Source organism: Xiphophorus maculatus, chromosome 2 (assembly GCF_002775205.1).
Source record: "Xiphophorus maculatus strain JP 163 A chromosome 2, X_maculatus-5.0-male, whole genome shotgun sequence".
Classification (NCBI taxonomy): Eukaryota; Metazoa; Chordata; class Actinopteri; order Cyprinodontiformes; family Poeciliidae; genus Xiphophorus; species Xiphophorus maculatus.
The window spans coordinates 16,942,557-16,965,002 of NC_036444.1; the positions used below are offsets into that span (position 1 = coordinate 16,942,557).

Here is a 22,446-nt window from a genome sequence, read left to right on the forward strand (position 1 = left end):
CAGATAGAGAGTCACTACAAACTATTATTTTATTCCTATTAGTTTCCTCCACCCATTCTAAAGCTACTAAAATAGCACCTAGTTCTACTGCGAATACACTCAAATAATCAGATGTTCTTTTTGAAATACTAATCTTTAATTCAGGAATCACTACAGCTATACTGGTTGCTTCACTTTTAGGGTCTTTCGACCCATCCGTATAAATTTGCAAATATTCATTATATTTATTCTGCATTTGATTATAAAATTCTTGGCAAGTATCTAATGTTTTCCTTTTCCTAATATTTGTTAGTGTTCTATCTACATTAATATATTTCCAAATCCATGTCGGTCTCAAAGGCCACAATACAGTTGGACTAAATTCCTTATAATATACATTAAAAATTTTCGCTCTATCATCCCCAACCCACCCAAAGCTATCAATTTGTTTCTTTCCTCTTTCCCAACACTCTCCTAATAATTTCTTAACCGGGTGATCTGCATTATGTCCTTTTAAACTTATCCAATAATTGACCATTAGCTGCTGTCTTCTAATGCATAATGGCATTTCTCCTGACTCTACTTGTAATGCACATATTGGTGTTGATTTAACTGCCCCTAAACATATTCTCAGTGCTCGGGCTTGAATAACATCTAACTTTTTTAACCTAGTTTTAGCTGCTGATCCATACACCACACTCCCATAATCTATTCTTGATCTAATTAGAGACACATATATATTTCTAAGGGAATCGAAATTTGCACCCCATGTCAACCCAGCTAAACACCTCATAATGTTTAGAACCTTTTTATTCTTCTCCATAATATGTTCTATATGATTTCCCCAAGTTAGTTTCTTATCAAAAACTACTCCCAAAAAACGAAACCAATCAACCCTTTCTAACTCTTTCCCATATAAACACAACTTTTTATCAACCCCTATTTTTTTATTTGTGAAAAACATTACTTTTGTCTTTTCAATTGAAAATTTAAAGCCCCACTTTACTCCCCACTTACTCACTTTATCTATACCTTCCTGTATTTTAACAATAAGATGGTCCACATTTCTTCCCTTTTTCCATAATGCTCCATCATCAGCAAAAAGTGACTTACCAAAACCGATGGATAATTCTTTAAAAATATCGTTGATCATAACTGAAAATAATGTTGGACTTACCACACTTCCTTGAGGGGTTCCATTTTCTATTTTACATATTTCCGAAAACTGACATCCTATTTTAACTTGAATATTTCTATCCCTTAAAAAATCCCATAACCAATTAAACATATTACCTCCTATACCTATCTGATGTAATTTAATCATTAGCCCTTCCCTCCATAACATATCATATGCTTTCTCCACATCAAAAAACACAGCAACAACAGTTTCTTTATTAATCTGAGCTTTTCTAATATCATCCTCTAAACATAAAATAGGATCCATTGTTCCTCTCCCTCTACGAAAACCACTCTGATAAGGAGCAATTAAATGTTTTGACTCCAAATATTGTGTCAATCTCTCATTCACCATCCTTTCCATCAGTTTACACAGATTAGATGTTAAAGCTATTGGTCTGTAATTTACAGGGTTACTATGATCTTTCCCAGGTTTCTTCAACGGAATAATAATAGCTTCTTTCCACTTACAAGGCAGTCTCCCCTCCTTCCAAATCTTATTGAATAAAATTAATAATTTATTTAAAACTTCCTCACTTACATGTTTTAGCATAATATAACACACCTCATCCTTACCTGGAGCACTATTCCTAGTTCTATCCAAAGCTCTTTTTAGCTCTCCAATAGAGAAAGGATAATTCATCAGATCATTATTATTCTCCTTTCTTCTTAAGATGCCATCATATTCCTTTTTAGTTCTCTCCCTTCCCTCCATTTCATTACCTAATAAATTTTTACCACTATGTATCTCCACAAATGTTCTCACTAACATATCAGCCTTTTCCTTGTCAGTTACAGCTACTGTATCATTTTTATTTAGTATAGGATAACTCCATTCCCTTCTATCTCCTCCCATTTTTTTGATCATCCCCCAAACATCCTCTAGTTTTGTACTACTGCCAATTGTGTCACAGAAACCTCTCCAGTATTCTCTTTTTGTGCTCCTTATTGTTCTCCTGACTTTGGCTTGTGACTTTTTATATTCAATTAAATGTTGAAAACTATGAGACCTTTTAACCAATTTAAATGCTTTATTTCTTTCTCTAACTGCTATCCTACACTCTTCATTCCACCATGGAACTAACTTTCTCCTATTTTTCCCTGATGTTTTTGGAATAGCCTCCTCTGCAGCAACTAAAATACCCTGACTAATCACTCGGTTCATACTTTCAATACTCTGATCATTTTGAACATTTAAAATTTTCCTATCACATAGGTTATAAAATTCCTCCCAATTTGCTTTCTCAAATATCCACTTCCCTCCTATCATTTCAGGCCTATGCACCTGGCCCATCCTTATTTTGCTGATTATAATGTAGTGATCACTACCAAATGACTTATTTTTAACTTGCCAATCACATAGTGGAGCTAAACAGCTAGAAACAAATGTCAGATCTAGTACAGATTCCTTACCTGAATTTATATCAATTCTTGTCTTCTTCCCATTATTCAAGCAAACCAAATTATTACTATCTAGAAATTCTTCTAAAATGTTCCCATTATAATCTATTTTTTCACTACCCCATAATGAATGATGTGCATTAAAATCTCCACACCAAATAACATTTCCTTTCATATCCATCTCTTCAAGTTTACTTACCTCAAGCTTTTTACAAGGATTGTAAAAATTTAAAACCAACAGTACCTTCTCTTCCACCCATATTTCAGTTGCAACATACTCCAAATCTCCTTTTCTTCCAATAACTTTATATGGAATACCTTCTTTAATCAGAGAAAGACACCCTCCCCCATTTCCTTCTTCTCTATCATATCTAACTGCAATATATCCATCCAATTTGAAATCCAAAAAAGGCCTCAGCCAAGTTTCCTGTATACAAATTACATCAGGTTTTTCTTTTAATTCGTAAATAAACTGTTTAAAATCTTGCCCATTTGACAGAAGACTCCTGGCATTCCATTGTAATATTGAGACTATCCTTCTTGACTTGCCTGACTACACAGTTCTCCCCTTATGTCCTCCCACCGAATATTCTTTAAGTCTAAACTATGGCACGCTGCCTTTACAATAATCTGAATCCTTTCCGTTTTTGATTTCACATCCGATGTTGCATTTATAACTCCTGCAATAAAAGTCACCATTTTCTTTTTTTCCTCTTCAATTTTCTTTTCAACCATTTCCATAATTTTTGAAATTACTTGCTTTTCTCCTGTTAGAGATTTCCCAGTTTGTTTCTCTTTCTCAACTACTTTACACGCCTCTGCATACGTTACTTTCTGCGTAACTTTTGTTTTCTGTATCATTGATTGTCGTTTCATTACCTCGCATCCCCAAAAAGCGACACTATGCTCTCCTCCACAACTACAGCACTTTGGTTTAACTCCAACTCCACATTTACCATATTCATGGTCTCCAGAACAACGGGCACATCTCCTTTTTCCTTTACACATTTTTGCAATATGGCCAAATTCCTGACAGTTGAAGCACCTCACTGGTTTGGGCACATATTCCCTGACACTAAATCTTATCAAGCCAAAGAAAACCTCCTTTGGCATTTCTTTTGTTTCAAACTCCAGCAACACAGTTTCTGTTTCAATCTTTTCTGTACCCCTTGTCATTCTTCGTGCTCCTTTTACTTCCTTGTTTCTTTCTTTCAGATTTTCAACTAATTCCTTCATGTCAACACTTAACGGCACTCCTGTTATGATTCCTTTGCTTTCATTATTTCTTTTTTCACCCACTTTAACAACTGCTCTAATTTTGACTTTACACACCCATCCAAGCTTTTTTGCCTTTTCAACCTGACCTTCAGAATTACAGCCAATCAAAAGATTTCCATCTCTCAGTACTTTAGCATGTTTAATTTCCCCAACATGTGTCTTAAGTGCTTTTGTTAATTTAAGTGGATCAATCTTCTTGACTCCTTCTCCTTCATCAAATCTTATTATAATGTTCAGATTTTGTCTTTTTGGTGCTTCTTTTCCTTCCTCAATTCCTTCATTATCAGTGTCTTCAGTGCTTTCCTCATTTCCTTTTTTTCTCTTTCTTTCAGCAGCTCGCTGCTTCTTTCCACCCTTTCCCACCAATTCCCACTCTTTATCTTCATTCCGACCACTCCTTCCTTCCTCGTCACTACACTCCATACTATTACAGTCACGTCTTTCCAAATCCAACGTCGTCATGTTCCGAATTAAGTCGCATTTAACACCGAAGTTCAGCGAATCAGTCCTCCTCCTCTCCGTCCCGGAACCTCGACTCAGGACGCTCAACACCTCTTCACTCCCCCCAACGAGTTTCTCCAACCAGGACACTTACTTCTCTTCTCACCGGAAATTGAGTTCAGTGAAGTCGCCACTTCTTGTCTTGAGTGCCGAAGTCGTCACGATGAAAGTACTCTGGGGTCAAAAACATTTATACTTTTTGTATTATTATTATCCAGTTTTTTTTTTTTTTTTTACTAAATGTCAAGAAGAATTATTTTTATCTATAGAACACAACCGGTTTTCATTTTAACACACTATAACCCCCAGTTATAGTGTGTTATACTATAACTGGGGGTTATAGTTTAACACACTATAAACTATAATAGTGTTATATAATAGTGCGCTATAATAGCGTTTGTTAAGTGCCACTTGTGAGGCGCTTAACAAGTTCAGGGTTATCTCAGGTAGGAGGACACCTTTAGTTAATTAGCTGTATTTAGAAGGCCTGTGTATTTTCTGAAAGTGCATATAAGAAGAGCCTTTTTCTCAAGTTATCGTTTTCTCAAGTAATAATTGAAATATATGTATGATATCACCAATAAGGTCATATTTTGTCTGTGTCTGGGTCCAGTATAATGACAAGGTGTCTTTAGTGAATTGAACAAACAATGTATTTTACGAAACGTTCCTCTTACTGGTTAAATTGAAGGATTTACTGCACCAGAATTGATTTGGACGATTAGCACTATTGGTGTTAAAAATTTTGTCATCAGGCATTTTTAATGCAACAAGCACTCCTTACAAACAGCTTCCAAATGTGTGTGTACGGCACTGATTTGTTTCATACAAGGGTAAGAGTGTGTGAGATGAGGTCCTGTGTGCGTGCATGTGAGTGTTTATTTGAAGGAATGCCACAGTGGATACTGACTGCACCATTCAGATGAAGACAGTCTTGCTGTGCAGCAGTGTCACAGAGTAGAAGTCACTCCAGCAATGTAAAACGGTAAGACACTTTACTTTTTCACTTCTCTGTTTGGTAAGGCTGTGGATATTTGAAAATGAAGACATTTGCATTAAGGGTTGAGACTGAATGTGGAGAGACGGCTGTCTTTCCAAGGTACGTGGTATTGGGATGAGAAGATTTTTGCTTCATGATGTTGACACTCTTTGATGCTTGTGGCTTTCCTTCAGACATTTCTGTATGTGTGTAACATTACACATTAGCCCCTAATCTTCATTAACTCAGTTTTCAACACTTTAATATGTTAGACATTTTGAATATTTTACCATGTGAACTATTTTCACCATTTCCTAGTATTTTTCCAACATGATTACAGCTTGCGATGAAGTTGCACTTATGCACCATTCCTCCTCACTAACTGGATAATCTTGTTGGGTTTTTTCCTGCTTATCGCTACAGAATTTTAAATGAATAACCCTGTTCTTATCATACAACGTGGCCTCAGTGCTCCTGATGGTAAACGAGCATGAGGAATGATAATGCATTCAATCCATGCCATCAGATGACACTGAAATAACAGCCATGAACTATTTTTCCCCAAAAAGAAATCATTCAAAATAAAAGTAGTGATTTGAAAAACTCAAGTTAATAATTGAAATAATTTAAAGAGAAGCTTTTGTTAAGCTATTGCAGTACTCAAATTAAGAGAGTTAAAGAAGTATCAATGTGTTGAAATTGGACACTGCCTCCCTCCCACCTCTATCACTCATTCATTAACCCTTGACTTTTGACTGCACTCTCTTTGAGTCATCCTTTGTCCCCTGATGTCCATTTCGTATTACTCATCCATTGACCCCTAACCTTGATGTCACCATCTCATCCTTCATATTTTAAGCCCCTTGATATATATATATATAATATTTTAATATTCCTTTATTTAATCAGGTAAATCCCGTTGAGATCTAGATCTCATTTTCAAGAGGGACCTGAAACAAACTTCACTCCCCGTCGGGGAATCGAACCTCGGTCTCCCGCGTGACAGGCAGGGATACTCACCACTATACTAACGAGAAGATAACATGTGACCGTCACCATCTGTCACACCTGTTAACCTTAACCCTTGACCCCCACACAAATGTAATTAATCTGTTAACCCTTGACTTCAACCAACCGTCACACATTTTTCTCTCACAGGACTCCTTACTGTCTGCCTCCTTTTCCCTTCCTTTTCATAGTTGTAGGGTCCATCTGCATCCAAACTGTGGCGTTGGCTGGGTCTTCTTCATCATTCCACATTCATCGAAGCTCCACTAGAAAGTTTCAGAAAGTTTAACTACTTTCTCTCCACTTTTTCAGGCAAATATAAAAGAGTGAACGGGGGGAACACATGCAGTTTTTATCCTATTCTAACGGGACATTTTGTGAGCAGTTCACACTAATACATTTTGTAGACAGTACAGCAGTGGGACTTAATTAGGTTTGAGTGTTAGAGTTCTTCCAATTTATTACTTGACTAATTTCTCAAGTGTTTCAGACAATTTTCAGGTTCCAAAATCACCACTCAGCGCAGCAGAAGAAGCATCCCCTGAGACCAACCTTTCACCATGGTTGTCCCAAAATCACCAGACAGGACATTGTCCCAAAGCAGCCATTTGGGAACACATGGCAGTCAGCACTATGGCTCAGTCCAATCCGTCTCCCAGCTCTCTGGAAGCCATTGTGGCTCTCATGGAAGTTTATCTCCAGTCAGTGATGGTTTGGAGGGCGAATCTCAGGACTGCAGTGAGTCAGACCCTCTGCTCTCTGATGAGCTTCTGAATGTGTCCAGATTCAGCAGATCCATGAGAGCAAAGGATGCACAAGTTTCAAGTGGACCCACAGAATCGGTGTGCTCCATGGTGTTACAGATTCTGGTGCCGTTTGTGCTGGCCGGACTCGGGACGGTTTCTGCTGGGATGCTGCTTGATGTTGTGCAGGTGAGAAAGCATATACAGATAAATCAGCCAAGGTTACGAAGACACATGCAAACCTAATAGAAATGTAAAGAAATGAAAAGTTAGTGAAAAGGGTGGTTTGAGAAACTTTGGTGGAAAAAGGATTGAAATAAGAAAAGTTTGGGAAAAGACTTGGTGGAAACTGTGTTGTTAGAGAAAGAATGACTGTGGTGCACTGAGATCAATAAAGTAAGTAAATGGGGGTTAAAATAAGAGAGTTCAAGCCTCATGCTGTTAGGTGAAAACAAATAACATATTTTCTAATAAATATAATTGCCTCTTTCAGATCATAGTTGGAGTCAATGGTCTAATTAAGCTGTTTTCTGTGTTTTTTGTGGCAGAGCTGGGATGTTTTCCAGGAGATCTCTGAGATCTTGATTCTGGTCCCAGCTATTTTAGGTATGAAAGGGAACCTGGAAATGACTATGGCATCGAGACTGTCCACTGCTGTGAGTTCTTTGAATGCTAGCGTGACAACAGGGTTGGGTGACAGCTAACAGAAGCACAACTCTGCTCAGAGGGTTTTAGACTTTGTTGATTTGCTTGATTTGGGTCTGGTCCTTTGTGGAATCAATGTATAACAATCGGTATTTTTAAAATCTAAATTTGTCTCTAATTAATGCAGATGCCAATAAATATACATACTACCCAAATAATATTTAGACAACTGTCCTTTAGCAATTTAGTTATAGGATGAACTGACCCCTCTCCTCATATATCCTTACTCTGAGAGGTTAACACTTAAAGAGCTCTCCAACCAACATGTTTTGAGATTCCCAAACCTGCCAAGTCTTACATAATGAGGGTTTGTAGAAAATCTATTTAGCTGGCTTATTGAGGAAGACTCTCCCAACTAATGATTACCCATAATTGAGTGTCCCAGCCAATTTCCTTCTATGATTTATCTGACTGAGTAGCCTTGGAGTCAACTAGGATTCACCAACTGCATCCATTAATGATTGTTCTTCCTTTATTTTTCAACTTGCTCTTGACTCTGAAGCAGGTATTATTTAGTGACTCGTCTGGAACCCCAGGGGTGTTGTCTTACTAACTTTGGGCTTAACACAAACTTTAATAACTTCATATACATTTACGAACCTCACAGCAGGACAATTTTACAACCACCTTAAGATAAAATGTGACTGAAATAATTGAAGCTCCACAATCTCTCTAAAACTTTAAATCCTTCTTTAATTAGTAATGCTTTTCAAGAGCTAATAACAGTGTAATCCAGTAGCACAGAATATTCAAACATTAATATGAATCAATTTAACCAGACCTGTCTTTAACTAAAGTTGCACCAGAAGGATTCTAAGTGGAGGCTTTGGAAACTGACATGGCTTTCATACCCCCGTCTGGTCGGACTTTCTGGAACGTGAGAAGTAGAAGGCAGGTTGTGATCCACAGTCTTCTTTCTCTGACTGGGTGGATGTCTGCTCACTGACTGTGGTAGAAATTGTACGAAATAAATTGCCACAGTAAATAGCATATGTTACGGTCACTGACCTCTAGGGGCTCTCTTCATGAGGGAGCTCTGTCTTTGTGTTTCAGCTTTACCTGGCTGCCACAGGTGCAATGTGTTGGAGCTCGTCAGCCACCCCATAAAGAGCTTCAACCGGAGATGTCAGATCCCTTTTTCCTTGGGCCTTGATCTGATGTGATCCTGTCAGTGAGCTGATTGTTTGTGGAGACTTTGTATGGTTTTGCTGCTGTGAGCATTCTTGTGAAGCATCAAGTGTATAACTAAAGTTTTGTTTCTTTTCACAGTGGAAGCTGGTAGGGGTTCTCTGCCATTTTGTTTAACTATTTTCTCCTGTTTTTGGTTAGTCAGGGAGTTCAGGTATTGTACTTTCTTTTTCGGTTCTCTTCTAGAAAGTGTTTCTATTTTACAATTAAGAGTGGGATGTTATGTTTGTTGTTTTGGCCTTGGAGACCCTGAAGTTTAAAGCTTCCCTGTGCTTGTTGTCTACTGTGAGTGACATTTTACTTGAACTGTAAATTAAACTATATTTTTGGTACTGACACCAACTGTTTAGGTTGCCTTCTTTTTGTGTTACACCCAGTGCCAGACTTGACCGTTATTGGTCTTGTGGGGGGTTGTAACGGCATAATACGCTGGACTTTTAACATGTGTTAGAAAACTTTGAGTGTTTGGGGTGCTGTGTTGTCGCAGGGGTTACGCACAACCCACACATGGAGGCCTTAGTCCTTGACACGGACGTTGCTGGCAACCTTTGCCGCATATCTTCCCTTTCTCTCATTATTCTCTTTCCTATCAATTCACTGTCAAATAAAGGCCACTGGAGCCAATCAAACCTTTAAAGGAAAACTTTGATTGAATTACAGGGACAATATATGTTCAGAGAATGCAAAGAGGAAGTTGCTAAAGGAACATCTTCATTTGCGTTGTGAGACAGAAATGATTGTTAATCACAGATTGTGAGTTTCCAAAGTATTTAACATTGTTGTGTATTAAGAATTGTGAAAACTTAGGGGAGGTGAAGGTCAGATTAGCAGGCATCCTGTGAACCAGAGCTTCTTCCATTTTGACCACTTAATACACAGAAGTAATTGTAATATTCTACTGCTACATCCAGTTTGCCAATGGGACCTGTTGCTGTACGTTAACTCCCTCACTGACAGGTTAGAGGTCACCTGTCAAAAGAAACAAAAAAAACCCAAACATTTAATCCCATCAATGGCAGACATTCCTGGTCTCACTTCTGGGTATTGTGTAAAACAATCTGGTGGTGAAATGTCTGACTGCCGGACATCCTGTTTCAGGTTATCCGGTGGCATAAGACAACTAACCAGACATCCGATTAACGGCCCTCACTGAAAGGTCAAAGGTCACCTATCAAAAGTTTAACAATAAAATGGAAGCATTTTATTGTTTTTCCATAGGTTCTTTGATAAAACATTAGACTGTTTTGTTTTTTCACCTGTTTTTATAAATCTTTGTTTCTAGGTAAATGCCAGGAAAACTGATTCTACCAAAGAAAGGTGGATGCTGATTGGTGGAAACCTTGCACTTAAACAGGTGCATTTTTTTTACCTTTACATGTTCATTTAACTAAAGAACTAATGATTTCTTTTTTCTTTCAAAGTTAATGATCCTTTCATTTGACAAATTTCCCAGCTCCAAGCCACAGTTTTGGGTCTGTTGGCTTCTCTTATGGTGACTCTGCTGGGTTGGATGGCAGATGGACAGATGCCCTTCAGCCATATAGTACTCCTTTGTTCAACAAGCGTCTCTACTACCTTTTTGGCATCACTGCTACAAGGTAAGCACTGTTCTCAAAACCCCACAACATATTGTGCAGAAGCATGCACAATATGCTTCTGGACTTTGGGTCAACCAGGTAGCTGTGGTCTGCAGGGAAAGGACACACAGATGGTAATAAGAGCTCCTAAAGATCCAACTGAGTCAGGTAGTTAAACTGCCGACAACATTGGGAAAATATGAACCTATGCAGTGTTTTCCAAAAGTTACAGGGAATTTCCTGTAACTTAGGATGTTCTTTGACCGTACTGGTTACTTTTCAGGAACTTTTGACTTATTTCCCTTAAATTTTAAGTGTAATCTTAGAACTTACAGCACCATGCAAGTGACTCTTTCAACATTCAACAATACAAGTATTAAGATACTTCTTAATAACTTTGACTAGCATATTTAAACTACAAACAACTAATGTTTTTAAATTTACATATAATAACAGCAACATCCAAGTTTTACTTTTTGATATTTTATTCTAACTTCTTCTTGTCTGGAACCTTCTTTAGGCATTGTTGTTGTGGGAGTGATCTTTGGCTCCAAGCGGATGGGGATCAATCCTGATAATGTGGCCACGCCCATAGCAGCCAGTTTTGGCGATCTAATTACGCTTTCTTTGTTGGCGTGCTTTAGTCAGTGGTTCTACTCTTTTATGGGTAAGAGGACTGAGAAAACTGGTTTGAATGGTGAATGCTAACGCAGTCGAAAGAGCTATTGCACATTACTCACAATATGTACTTTTGGCAGTTAATGGCACCTTTCAAACTATTTTAGCATCTTTCACAGTGGAATTGGTAATTTAAAATAATTGTAATTCCTACTTTTTGATAGAGTTTTATCCATATGTGTTGTACCTGGTGGATCTTCTGTATTTGTGTCTGATTCCTGTCTGGATGGTGATCTCCTCCAAACATCCTGCCAGTCACATCCTGCTCCGTTCAGGCTGGGAACCAATCATTACAGCCATGGTCATCAGCAGGTATTCATCTCTGCATTTGCACTTGGTTCAACGTGTGTTTAAAATTCTTGATGTTTTCATCACTGATTAGTTAATTGTTGGAAAATTTGCAACATATAAATACCACTCAATAAAAAAAAACCAAAAAAAAAACAATCTCTGCTCCAGAGTATCATACATATAGAATGTTGTAATTAACTCCGGTTTTGCTCACCAAGCCGTTCGTGTTTGTGCGTGGACAGGGAGACACCCCAAATCTATTTAAATATATTATATTGTATATTGGTATTGATTTTCTAACACCGAACCCCTTGTCTCTGCTTCTATTGGCTAATTCAAACTCATAGAGGTCAGAAGGAGTTCACCTTAAACACTGTATGGCATTGAGACATCCTGAGGGACATGTTCAAAGTTCAACCTTCTCCCTGTCCAGTATTCTGCCCGGACACACGCACAAACACGAACGGCTTGGTGAGCAAAACCGGAGTTAATTACAACATTCTATTTAAATATACTATATTGTATATTATTCTTGATTATTTAACACTTATTGTTTTTTTTTATATACTTTAATTGTATTACTCATAAAACTCATAGAGCTCAGAAGGAGTTCACCCAAAAAAGAAAACAATGTGCTGCATTGATGACATATTTAATGGGGGAGGGGGGGTCATGTGACCGGAAATTAAAATCAATTAGTCACGGGTCATTAATCACTCATCAAGCAAACTCTGATTCAATTTTGACAGAAGGGTGCTTATTAGGTCTCTCTAACTTGTGATTTGTCTTTCAGTATTGGAGGGCTTATTCTGGACAAGACTGTGTCAGATCCAAACTTGATTGGAATTGTAGTTTATGCACCGGTAATAAATGGTGAGTTGCTACTTTCAATATATCCTACTCACAATACAAATCTCTTTAGCAACAGTTCTTTGCTACAAGAATCATATTCCACAAAAGTCCAAGAAACCTAAATTTTTTGTAGTGTAAAAGATTGCTCCACAACTTGTGCAAGGATGTAACGCTAAATGATAAAACAGAAAAAAATATGGTGGCATGATAAGACATGACAAGACACAAGTTAAATGAAAATGAACTTGTCAACATTTTTTAAATGAAACCAATTTGTGATCATGTTTGATTGTATTTATTAGAGAATCTAAAGGATTACCTTAGAAATCAAAATCATAAAAACATGAAACATTGCTTTAAACACATTTCACCTCATGTATGCGTTTCTCTTTTTGAATCAGTCATTTTACATACTTTTAGGTAGGGCTTACATTTATTATCATTCTTTTTAAGGGCTGTTGGAGTCAGCACTGTCAGAGCCTGAAGTTAGGTAGCGTGGTGGGGTATTTACTGTAATATTACCTTATTTTCATTAACTTCTGGCCACATTCTTCAAACATATGTTTGTGTCATAGATAATTTCCCCAAAATAAAATCACTTTTATCTTTCACCCTAAAACGGACTGGAATGCCATGTCTAAGATTCTCTGGCACCAACAAAACACACCTTGATGATCACCAAGACATTTGGGACAAACATCATATCAACATACAATTATGAGGGTTGTAATGTGACAGTCTGGTGCCCCCTGGCTACTCCAGAACCTGGTTGGCTTTACTTGGAACCATGAACTCTGCTTCCTAGCAGGAAAGTGTTTTGAGGTTCTCAGTTTGTGACACAGCGCTCAAGCATTAGTAGGAGGACAATGATTAGAAGGTCACCACCAACTCCACCTCCAAATTAGCCTGGCCATTGGCTTCCCATGCAACTCCACGCACTCCCCCCAGATTCATACATGAAGATATGTTTCATGTATGAACAGATGGTTCACGTATGAATCATAAAATGCACATAATTTAGCAGTACTGTATTCTGATGGCGTGGAGATGAGAAGCTGTTGTTGAATCTGGTTGTTCTGCAGTATGTGAGGTGTGTGAAATCTTGTATGGCCTTAGTAGATCTATTTTGGCCACATAATTGAAGTGCATACATAGAAAAGAGAATTAAAAAAAACTGTTTATAGTGAAATGGACAAAGGTATTCATATGTGTTTATATTATTTGTAAGGGTCGGAGGTGTGCCAAGAAATATGCCAGGAACGAAATGACCTAACTTGGAATTGCAGTGTGAGTGCAGGGAATGGAGGAGGAGTTTGTTGAGGACATTTTTTGGTAACACTGTATTTGACAAGGTGTGCATAAGACTGACATGACACTGTCATAAACATGACATAACACCTGTCATGAACATGAAGGAGTCTTTATGAATGTCTATAACTGTTGTCATGAAGTGTCATTTGGTCAATAATGACACTTTTAATGCAAAGATGCCTTGAAAGTCCATTAAAAGTCCCATCTTTGCATCAATGTGACATTTAAAAAATAAATAAATTTTCCCCTTATGTTCATGACAGGTGTTATGTCATGTTCATGACAGTGTCAGTCTTATGCACACCCCGTCAAATAAAGTGTTACCAACTTTTCTTTAACAAAGACTGAGGAAAAACTATTTCAAAAACCACACAACCAGAAGAATAGATATATTCTTGATAAGTATTTATTCAAAGACTTTACAGTATTCAAAGACTTACTGACTCACTGATCGCAGTCAGGAGAAAGAGCCTCGAGCAGAACACAGCATACAGTTTTATAGGGATGGTTTCAGTCCATTCACATAGTTTGACAATCTATTTAGTTACAACCACATTGTAAGCATACCCATCTTCTTCACACGGGAATCAAGCACGTCATGATAATAAATATATATGTCATGAGATTGCAGGCAAAGACACAGTTTAATAACTTCATTGTAATTCCAAGGCCAGAGAAATGGTTCTGGAGATAGGATGGGGATTGAACTTTTCAACCTGTCAAACTTTCCATCAAAGTGTGATGTAAGGTATGCTATATATCTCTGCGATGAGCAGGGTTGGAAATAATTTTTCAAAAAAAGCCATAGGAGGATCTTCTTAAATGAAGGGTATTTTTTGTTGGACAGGAATAACCTTTTAGAGGAATCTAAGTGTATTGCTTTATTGATCTCTGACCAAATGAATGCACAATACAGGAACAAAAATGACCAGAGATCATCTCATGGCTAACACAAAACACTTCCTGCAGATGATCTGACTATTCATAGTTTTTTTTTTTTGCATTGCCTCTTCACACCCAAATATATCAGTGATGGTTTAAATCAGTGGTTCTCAAACTTTTTTCAGTGATGTACCCCCTTAAAAATATATTTTTAGTCAAGTACCCCCTGACACGGGCAAAACATTTTTGGAATTAGAAAGAGGTACAGTGCTGTAAAATCACTGTCTGATTTATTAAAGCCAAACAACTTATATCAGTGAACCTGACAAATACATCCATATTGCAAACATTGCATGGTTAATCAAAAAAGAAAAACAGAAGACGGTGACCACCAGGAAGGTATAAAACCAGTCAAACCGTTTTATTTTAAAGGATATTGAAACTAAATACTGAATATAAAATTCAGTGCATGAACACACATTTATATTTTATCAAACTTTTTACTAAATAATTTTTCCCAAGACTTATTATGAGGAGCCTACTGATTTTTTTTAAAGATATTTTGAAAAGCTCCACGTACCCCCATTTGAGAACCGCTGGTTTAAATAACCACATAGTCAGATTATCTGCTCACTGCTCTGTGTATATGGTCCCTGTTTGTCATAATGTCTCTATTTAATCAGGCAAGCCATTCAGCTCCCAAGACTGTATATGATAATTATTGGTGCGCCTCCACCTAGTCTGTGTGAAAGTATTGTCTTGTACACTGGCTACTTTTTGTCTTCTTCCCTCCATCTATTAATGGCCCATTGAACCCAAAATTTCATAACTTTCTATCCCTGGATAAAAACCAAGATTTCAGGGTTGCTTACACACTTTGTTTATGTTAATTTGCACCGCTTTTCAAACCCTAAAGTATTTTTACCCCTCCGCAAAGATATTTTCTCACCTCGACAGTACCTACTGAGACAGCTACGGAACATTAATCTCACAGTTGTGAGATTGGTAACATTTGTCATCATGTAAATGTTTAGTGCATAGGGAAGGTGACGTTTGCTCTCTATTTCAAATGACGTTCATGTTTCCTTTTTGTCCATTTATATCAGGGGTCTCAAACTCCAGTCCTCGAGGGCCACAGTCCTGCAGTTTTTAGATGTGCCACAGGTACAAAACACTGGAATGAAATGACTTAATGACCTCCTCCTTGTGTAGATCAGTTTTCCAGAGCCTTAATGACCTAATTATTCTATTCAGGTGTGGTGCAGCAGAGGCACATCTAAAAGTTGCAGGACTGCGGCCCTCGAGGACTGGAGTTTGACACCCCTGATTTATGTTGTCTATAGCCGGTGACATAGTATACTCAAATCCTCCGACAGGTCCTGTGACTTTGTCCCATTGGCCAATGTTATACTTTCCATTTTAGAAAAAAAGCTCCTTCCGCATTCAGTATCAATTCTTTCAAATTGACTAAATAGTAATCACTAATCAGAACACAAACCAATAGGAAAGTGACACAAAATGCAAAAGGAGACAAAAACATCATATTCAAGATATTTGACTATTTTATGTGAACGTAGAACCTTCAAACTGTCACAAATAATTCACGTAAACAACAAAGCAAGAGTCACATAGCACAGTGTACAGAGGTTTTTTTAAAAAGTTTATTAAGTGACAAAGTAGAAAGATAAGGCTGTATATCGACATTAGCATGTATGATTACATGAAAGAAGTCAGGCAAGTAAAGCTAAATACAATGAAACCGCCATTTTTAATTTAAAAGATGTCACAAACCAAGTTGGAAAGTTATGAATTTGGGAGGCAGTGCTCCACTTGTTGTGCAACAACATTGGTTTGGCTATGAATAACTATTAATGCTAAAAGCAATTATTATAAAAATGAATTCATTAAAATCAAAATGAACAAATCGGGGCAACACCTGATTGTCAGGAAATTAATAACCAAATAGTTAGGAATACCTGTCTGATAAGACTCCGTCACACAGTGATCTTTGTCTATTCACCAAGTCTGTTGCAGCAAACTGGAGATCTTTGGGTTGAGTGCAGAGTCACAGTCTAATCAGGAACCAGGGCTGTGGGCTGGTTGGTCTTTTCCCCTTCAGTAGAGTAGAGTCTTTACCTTTCCGTGGCTCAAGGCTGCGATCCTCTGCTGATCTTCTGTCTGCATCTTCGTGTTGGCTTGACTATAGCTCCCGGGACTAAAAATGGAGTCCCCCTTCTCAGGGGGACCATAGGGGGCCTTTTCAGACCATGGTTGTGAATGTGATATCAGCCTACTTGATTTCTTGAACATTTGCACTCTCCCCGTGGAAATTACCCAACCCTTCCAGCCAGGTGTTATGCCGAGAAACGCACGCCTGCCGAGAATTGCATGTCCTGTCGCGGGAGTGCGCATCGCTCTAAACATGGGACATGCATGCCCGCAAATATCGGCAGGCTAATAATAGGCTTTGCTGAAAAATGCATCCCCTGATAACATGGAGAAATAGAGTTAAGCGTGAAATAACTTTTTCTACATAATCACACTTGTTCTATGAACTGCTGGTATAAGTTTTATATCAGTAGAATAATATTTGGGAAAAAATATATAGGGCCTGCATATATTGGCAAGCTAATAATTTGCTATGCCAAAATGGCTAACTTGAAGAAATGAATAGTGAAGAGGGATTTCACCTTTTCTATGTAATGACACTTGTTCTCTGAGCTACCGCTATAAGTTTCATATCAACAGGACAATAGACAGGGGATGCAAATATTGGAAGGCTCAGAAATTAAAATGTATACCCCCGCCCCTACATTAACAGACTTTACAGTTAAGGAGGATATAAAATATTCTACATAATGGGCCTCTGTTTTGTAATGCTTTAAGCTATTATGGTGTTAAAAGAAAAATCGGGGAATTTCAAACCATCTGCGAACATTTTCATCAGACACTGATTGAAAAACGTTCGGCTCATGTCTCAATAAAGGTGTAAAAACCGTATTTATTTCAATTAATCTGCGATATAAAAGCCACCGTTTTAGGGCTTACGTGGTTAAGAAACGTGATAATGTTACGAATATCTTTTAGAGTTTCCTCTTCGGTCATATTTCAGTCCGTTTTCTCATCAATATGCGAGAGTTTAGAGCGATGCGCGTTCCCGCGACAGGGCATGCAATTCTCTGCAGGCATACGTTTCTCGGCATAACACCTGTTGACAGCTGGCTCACTTCCCTCTATGTCAGCTCGCCATCTGGTTTCATTTTGTCGAAATGGGTTATTAATGACTATTATTTCATAAAGGGCTTGAATACTTTTATTATTTTACTCATATATATTATATATATCCAATGCATTAAAGGTCACAGCTTGCTGTGATACTAACTGCAGTTTCTGTGTGACAAACTGTTTGCCTTTTGGAGGCTGCTGCAACAGGAAGTGCCTGACCACAATTGAGCTCACTGAAAGGGCCAATGGTTACTCTGGGGCCCCTGACCTACACTGGTGCAAACTTGTAAGTTGAACCAAAGGACAACAGATGGGTTTTTCTACCCAACTGCCTTAGAGATGAAACTGTCGACTTTGCAGTAACGTATCAGTAGAATCAGCTGAGATAAGTTCCCTAATGCAGAGGAGTTTGTGGTTAAAGTGTCGACGCCTCAAGGTTGCAGTTGTTCCATCTGTGACTTATTTGTCAGAAACTGCCTGTACTTCTTGTTTTTTTCTATTCTTGTATCTTCAAGGAACTCAGCCACAGGCTGTGTGGTAAAATCTGTATAAAAGGAAGCCCTGAGCGACAGAGAACTCAGACTCCTTTGACACTCGTGTGTGTTCACTCTTGACGCTCACTGTGTGTTAATGTGATTTTCTCCAATTGCATTTGCTGTAATAAACTTGTACTTTTGCTCTGATGTCTGCCTCCTAGATAGATGTTGTTTTAACAATTTCTTGAATTGTTGCTCTGCTGAAATTGTCTGGTTCCGTTTTTTGGAGTTCCCTGTCCTCCCGTTCCTGCCTTGACTCCACGCTGGCCTTGAAATCTCACTCTGATTATATTAGCATGAGTTGCATACCAGCACATCTCTCACAATTTCATAGTAACTCTAGTCACAGCTCTGCATGTGCTGTATGTTCTTCACAATTCATCGTACACAATCATATTTCTTACTTTAATCCTTCATTGAATCGGTTATTAACTAAGATACATGCTTATTTATTATATAAAATCGACATCAAGCCTAATTCATAATTATTTTACATTAACCACATGATTAATCATTAATGCATACACATTATCACTCGTTACATTTTATAATTCTCAGTAAATCAAAATACGAGGTCACTTATGTCTCCCAGGATATCATGATCTGTTTTCTGCAACGACCTGGATAGATCTCACCTATTCATGCCAGTTTTCACAAGTACCTTCCTTTGCCAGTGAAAATGAAGGTTTCACGCACTCACCTGTGTCTCACCGTTGCAGTCCCCTGCAGTGAAAGAGGACATCTTCCTTCAGAAGATGGCTCATATTGATATGGTGACACGTTTTCACACAGTGAAACTTCTCATTTTCCTCCTAAACTTAAAGTGTTACCAACAGTTTTATACCAGTTGGCAACACTTTAACAAACGGTTGTGGAAATTTTTCTTTAACAAAGAGTGAGGGCAAACTGTTTCAAAACCCAAAGTACCAGAGAAAGAGTTATATTCTTAATCAGTATTTATTCGAAGCCTTTACAGGGCTCAAGGCCTCTGCTCACTGATTGCAGTCAGGAGAAAGAGCCTTGAGCAGGAGACAGCTTACAGTTTTATAGGGAGGGTTTCATTCCATTCACATAGTCTGCTAATCTTCTTGGTTACAGAACAGACTGTAAGCACACATATCTTCTTTCTCTAGGGGAGTCAAGCACGTCATGAGAGATAAAGAGACAATACAATGACTTCATTTTAATGCCAACGCCAAAGAAACTGCTTCAGATGCCTTTTCCATGTCATTTCTAACCAATGAGCTGTAGTAATTTGTCTGCTATTTAAGGCACTTACAATGCCTTGTAAATCCACACCATTCCCTGATTGTAATAATACTTTGATCTATTTACTTTCTCTGTCATTTTTGGTTAACCCTTTCATCTGCTTTGGTTTTTCTTTTGAGGTGTGGGCGGGAACCTGGTGTCCGTACAAGCTAGTCGAATTTCAACTCATCTGCATTTGAATTACTCTCCTGGAGAGCTCCCTGTGGGCTCCAGAAGTTGTTTCAACCCCTTTCAAACCTTCTTTGGCTCAGGTTTTCTCATTTAAATATTTTCATATGCAAAATGTTCCTTAACACCTGTCTGCTGCATCTGAACATCTAACCAGTGTTTTCCCCCCACATAGTTTGTCTTATAGAATATTTTATTTAAAAGTCAATTTGTTGAAATTAAATTTACCATTGCACATATTTAAATGTTTACCTTTGCTGTTTCAGGTGCACACCACCGATCTGCTCAGGTTCTGCTCCTTTTGGTTCTTCCTGGTCAGCTGATTTTTGTACACATTATTCATGTGATAAAAGGAGGCCTAACGCTGCCCAGTCTTCTTTTCACTGTATTATTCCTATCTGCTTCTTTGACACAGGTGAGTAAGCCGTGGCGTTCCCCACGGGGTGGTTTTATTGATGCTTTGATCTCTGTGTCCTGCCTCTTTTTCTCAGGTCTTCTTGCTGCTTATTGTTGCTGACTGTCTGGTCCACTGTCTGTGGAGGAGGGGCAAAGACCCAGACAGTTACTCCATACCCTACCTCACAGCCCTGGGAGATCTTCTGGGAACGGCTCTCCTCTCACTTGCTTTTCTCTTGCTGTGGTGTATTGGAAACTCATGAAGTGTATGGATTAAAGATAATAACCAAACAATGAGAAGCCCAGGCAAAGACATAGAACAGCAAAATCTTCTTAAAACTCATTGAGGTGAGAAGGAGAAAACAAAGTGTCAGAAAAATGGTTAGCAGATGTACTGCAAAGAGAATGTTTATTGTAGGGCTAAGATCTAACCCTAACAGCAAAAATAGGTTTTAATTTATTCTTGAAGAAAGTTTGATACATACTTGTCTCTAACTTCTCTGTAGCTTTAGGTGATAATCTATATTGAACATTAAACGTTAGTATTTAAAATACTAATAACACTAATAAGGGATTTACAGAAGAGCATTGATGCTTGCGTTGCTTAACAACCTTCAAGTCCCAAGATAAATAAAGGGCTGAGGCCTGGGGCTTTTATTATGGGGGTGCAACTACGTACCAGCAGAAATGCTCTTTCCGGGCGTGCCGTGGTGGCGTAGCGGTTAGAGCGACCCGTATTTGGAGGCCTTGAGTCCTCGACGCGGCCGTCGCGGGTTCGACTCCCGGACCCGACGATATTTGTCGCATGTCTTCCCCCCTCTGTTTCCCTGTTTCCTGTCAGCCCACTGTGATATAAGGGACACTAGAGCCCACAAAAGACCCCCTGGAGGGGTTAAAAAAAAAAAAAAAATGCTCTTTCCACTCAGGAATAGGAGAGAAGGCATGCTGATCCTGGAAAATAGCCTAACTTTCCATCATCAAAAGTCCTTTTTAAAATGATTTTTTTTCCAAAAGCAACACAACTGTGTTAAAGTTTATTAATACAGAGACATATAGACACCCTTATGACAAAATTTAATCGATGGACTGATTTATGACCCTAATCATTGATTGCTTTTAATTTCCGGTGATCGGATGTCCCCCCCCTACAATAAATATTCCATCCCCCAAAATAAACATTCCTTTGACATCTGTTAATCCCATCTTTGCGACACATTGTTTTGGTAAACTCCTTCTGACCTCCGAGTTTTAAGAGTAATACAATTAAACTATGAAAAACAATAAGTGTTAGATAATCAAGAATAATATATATAGTATGTGCTATACCTAGAGAAGTTTAAATAGATTTGGATGTTGTAATTACCTCCGGTGTTAGAATAATTATGTTTTATCATTCTTACATAAGTAGTTACCAGTTTGTTTTTCATTTAAAGGTTTAGTATTCACACCCCAGAGAGGAGGAATTTGTTAAACCGTGTGAAAGACAAAACTTGCTTTTCCCCTAAACCTTGAAGGTGCAGCTGCTTCTTATTTTGGGATATTCCTTAAACTGCTTGTGTGTAGAATGTAGTTCTTCCTTGTTTCAGAATAGCCATTCTTTGATTTATCACTCTCCCACATTTCACTCTTGACTCCCTTCTTTCTCCTGCTTAATAAAAAGACAGGCTCTGCTGCAGGGAGTCAGAACGCATGGTAAACACCTTGGAGAAGTGGTTTGCTATGTTTTCTCCTTCTGCAAAAGCTTGGTTGAAAACTCATAAACGTTGTCTGTGGTTCTTTCTTTGTATTTAGGTAAACAAAATACCTATCATCCGGTTTTAAACGGTGATACACAGCCTGAAGCGGGATAGGGCTGACCTCACAGGATGATTCTCATGACCTCTGGGGAAGGCCGATGATTCTCATGACCTCTGGGGAAGGATCGATGGCAGTGGTGATCAGTGTGCGTGCGTAGGGGTGTGTGTGTAAGTGCGTGTGTGTGCGCACATGTGAGCACTTGTGAGGGAAATTGTGTCCTACAGAACGGACAAACATCAGTTTTTCTTGTTTATGCAGGGGCTGCAGAAGAAGAGAAGAGCAGATCCACTAGTGATGGATGATTAGGATCTGTGTTCACTGTGATATTATTCACCAACAATAATGTAGCTTATTAGTATGGTGCTACATAAAACCCTAAAGATAAAATGTACACTTCCAACTGTTGTGACTTATAAAGCGACAATTTCACCGGTTGTACTCTGTGTTTTTCTTTCTTGTTAAAACTCTGACATGATAAACAAACGTTGGAGGCTGGTTTTGTGCGG

At 38.3% G+C, this 22,446-nt stretch overlaps 1 protein-coding gene across 2 annotated transcripts; it reads left to right on the forward strand.

Moving 5' to 3' along the window:
• Positions 1-5,261: 5,261 nt before the first annotated feature.
• On the forward strand, positions 5,262-20,903 carry LOC102226756 (solute carrier family 41 member 2-like). 2 transcript variants are annotated; one of them, XM_014470319.2, is made up of 11 exons: positions 5,262-5,320; positions 6,813-7,254; positions 7,614-7,721; positions 10,241-10,312; positions 10,412-10,556; positions 11,056-11,202; positions 11,378-11,525; positions 12,298-12,377; positions 19,699-19,830; positions 20,014-20,162; positions 20,239-20,903. In XM_014470319.2, exons 2-11 carry the CDS (start codon positions 6,883-6,885, stop codon positions 20,404-20,406), a joined length of 1,521 nt encoding a protein of 506 aa, XP_014325805.1. In that variant the 5' UTR covers positions 5,262-5,320; positions 6,813-6,882; the 3' UTR covers positions 20,407-20,903. The 2 variants fall into 2 exon arrangements, with proteins under 2 accessions (XP_014325805.1, XP_023200869.1); XM_023345101.1 differs by lacking the exon at positions 5,262-5,320 and having other exon boundaries at positions 6,336-7,060; positions 7,186-7,254.
• Positions 20,904-22,446: the final 1,543 nt, after the last annotated feature.

Excerpts from the sequence above, each read along its gene's own strand:
- LOC102226756 (XM_014470319.2), top strand. The coding sequence starts at position 6,883 with ATGGTTGTCCCAAAATCACCAGACAGGACATTGTCCCAAAGCAGCCAT. Across the intron at positions 7,722-10,240 it reads CATCGAGACTGTCCACTGCT|GTAAATGCCAGGAAAACTGA; the intron begins GTGAGTTCTTTG and ends CTTTGTTTCTAG. Across the intron at positions 11,526-12,297 it reads ACAGCCATGGTCATCAGCAG|TATTGGAGGGCTTATTCTGG; the intron begins GTATTCATCTCT and ends TTTGTCTTTCAG.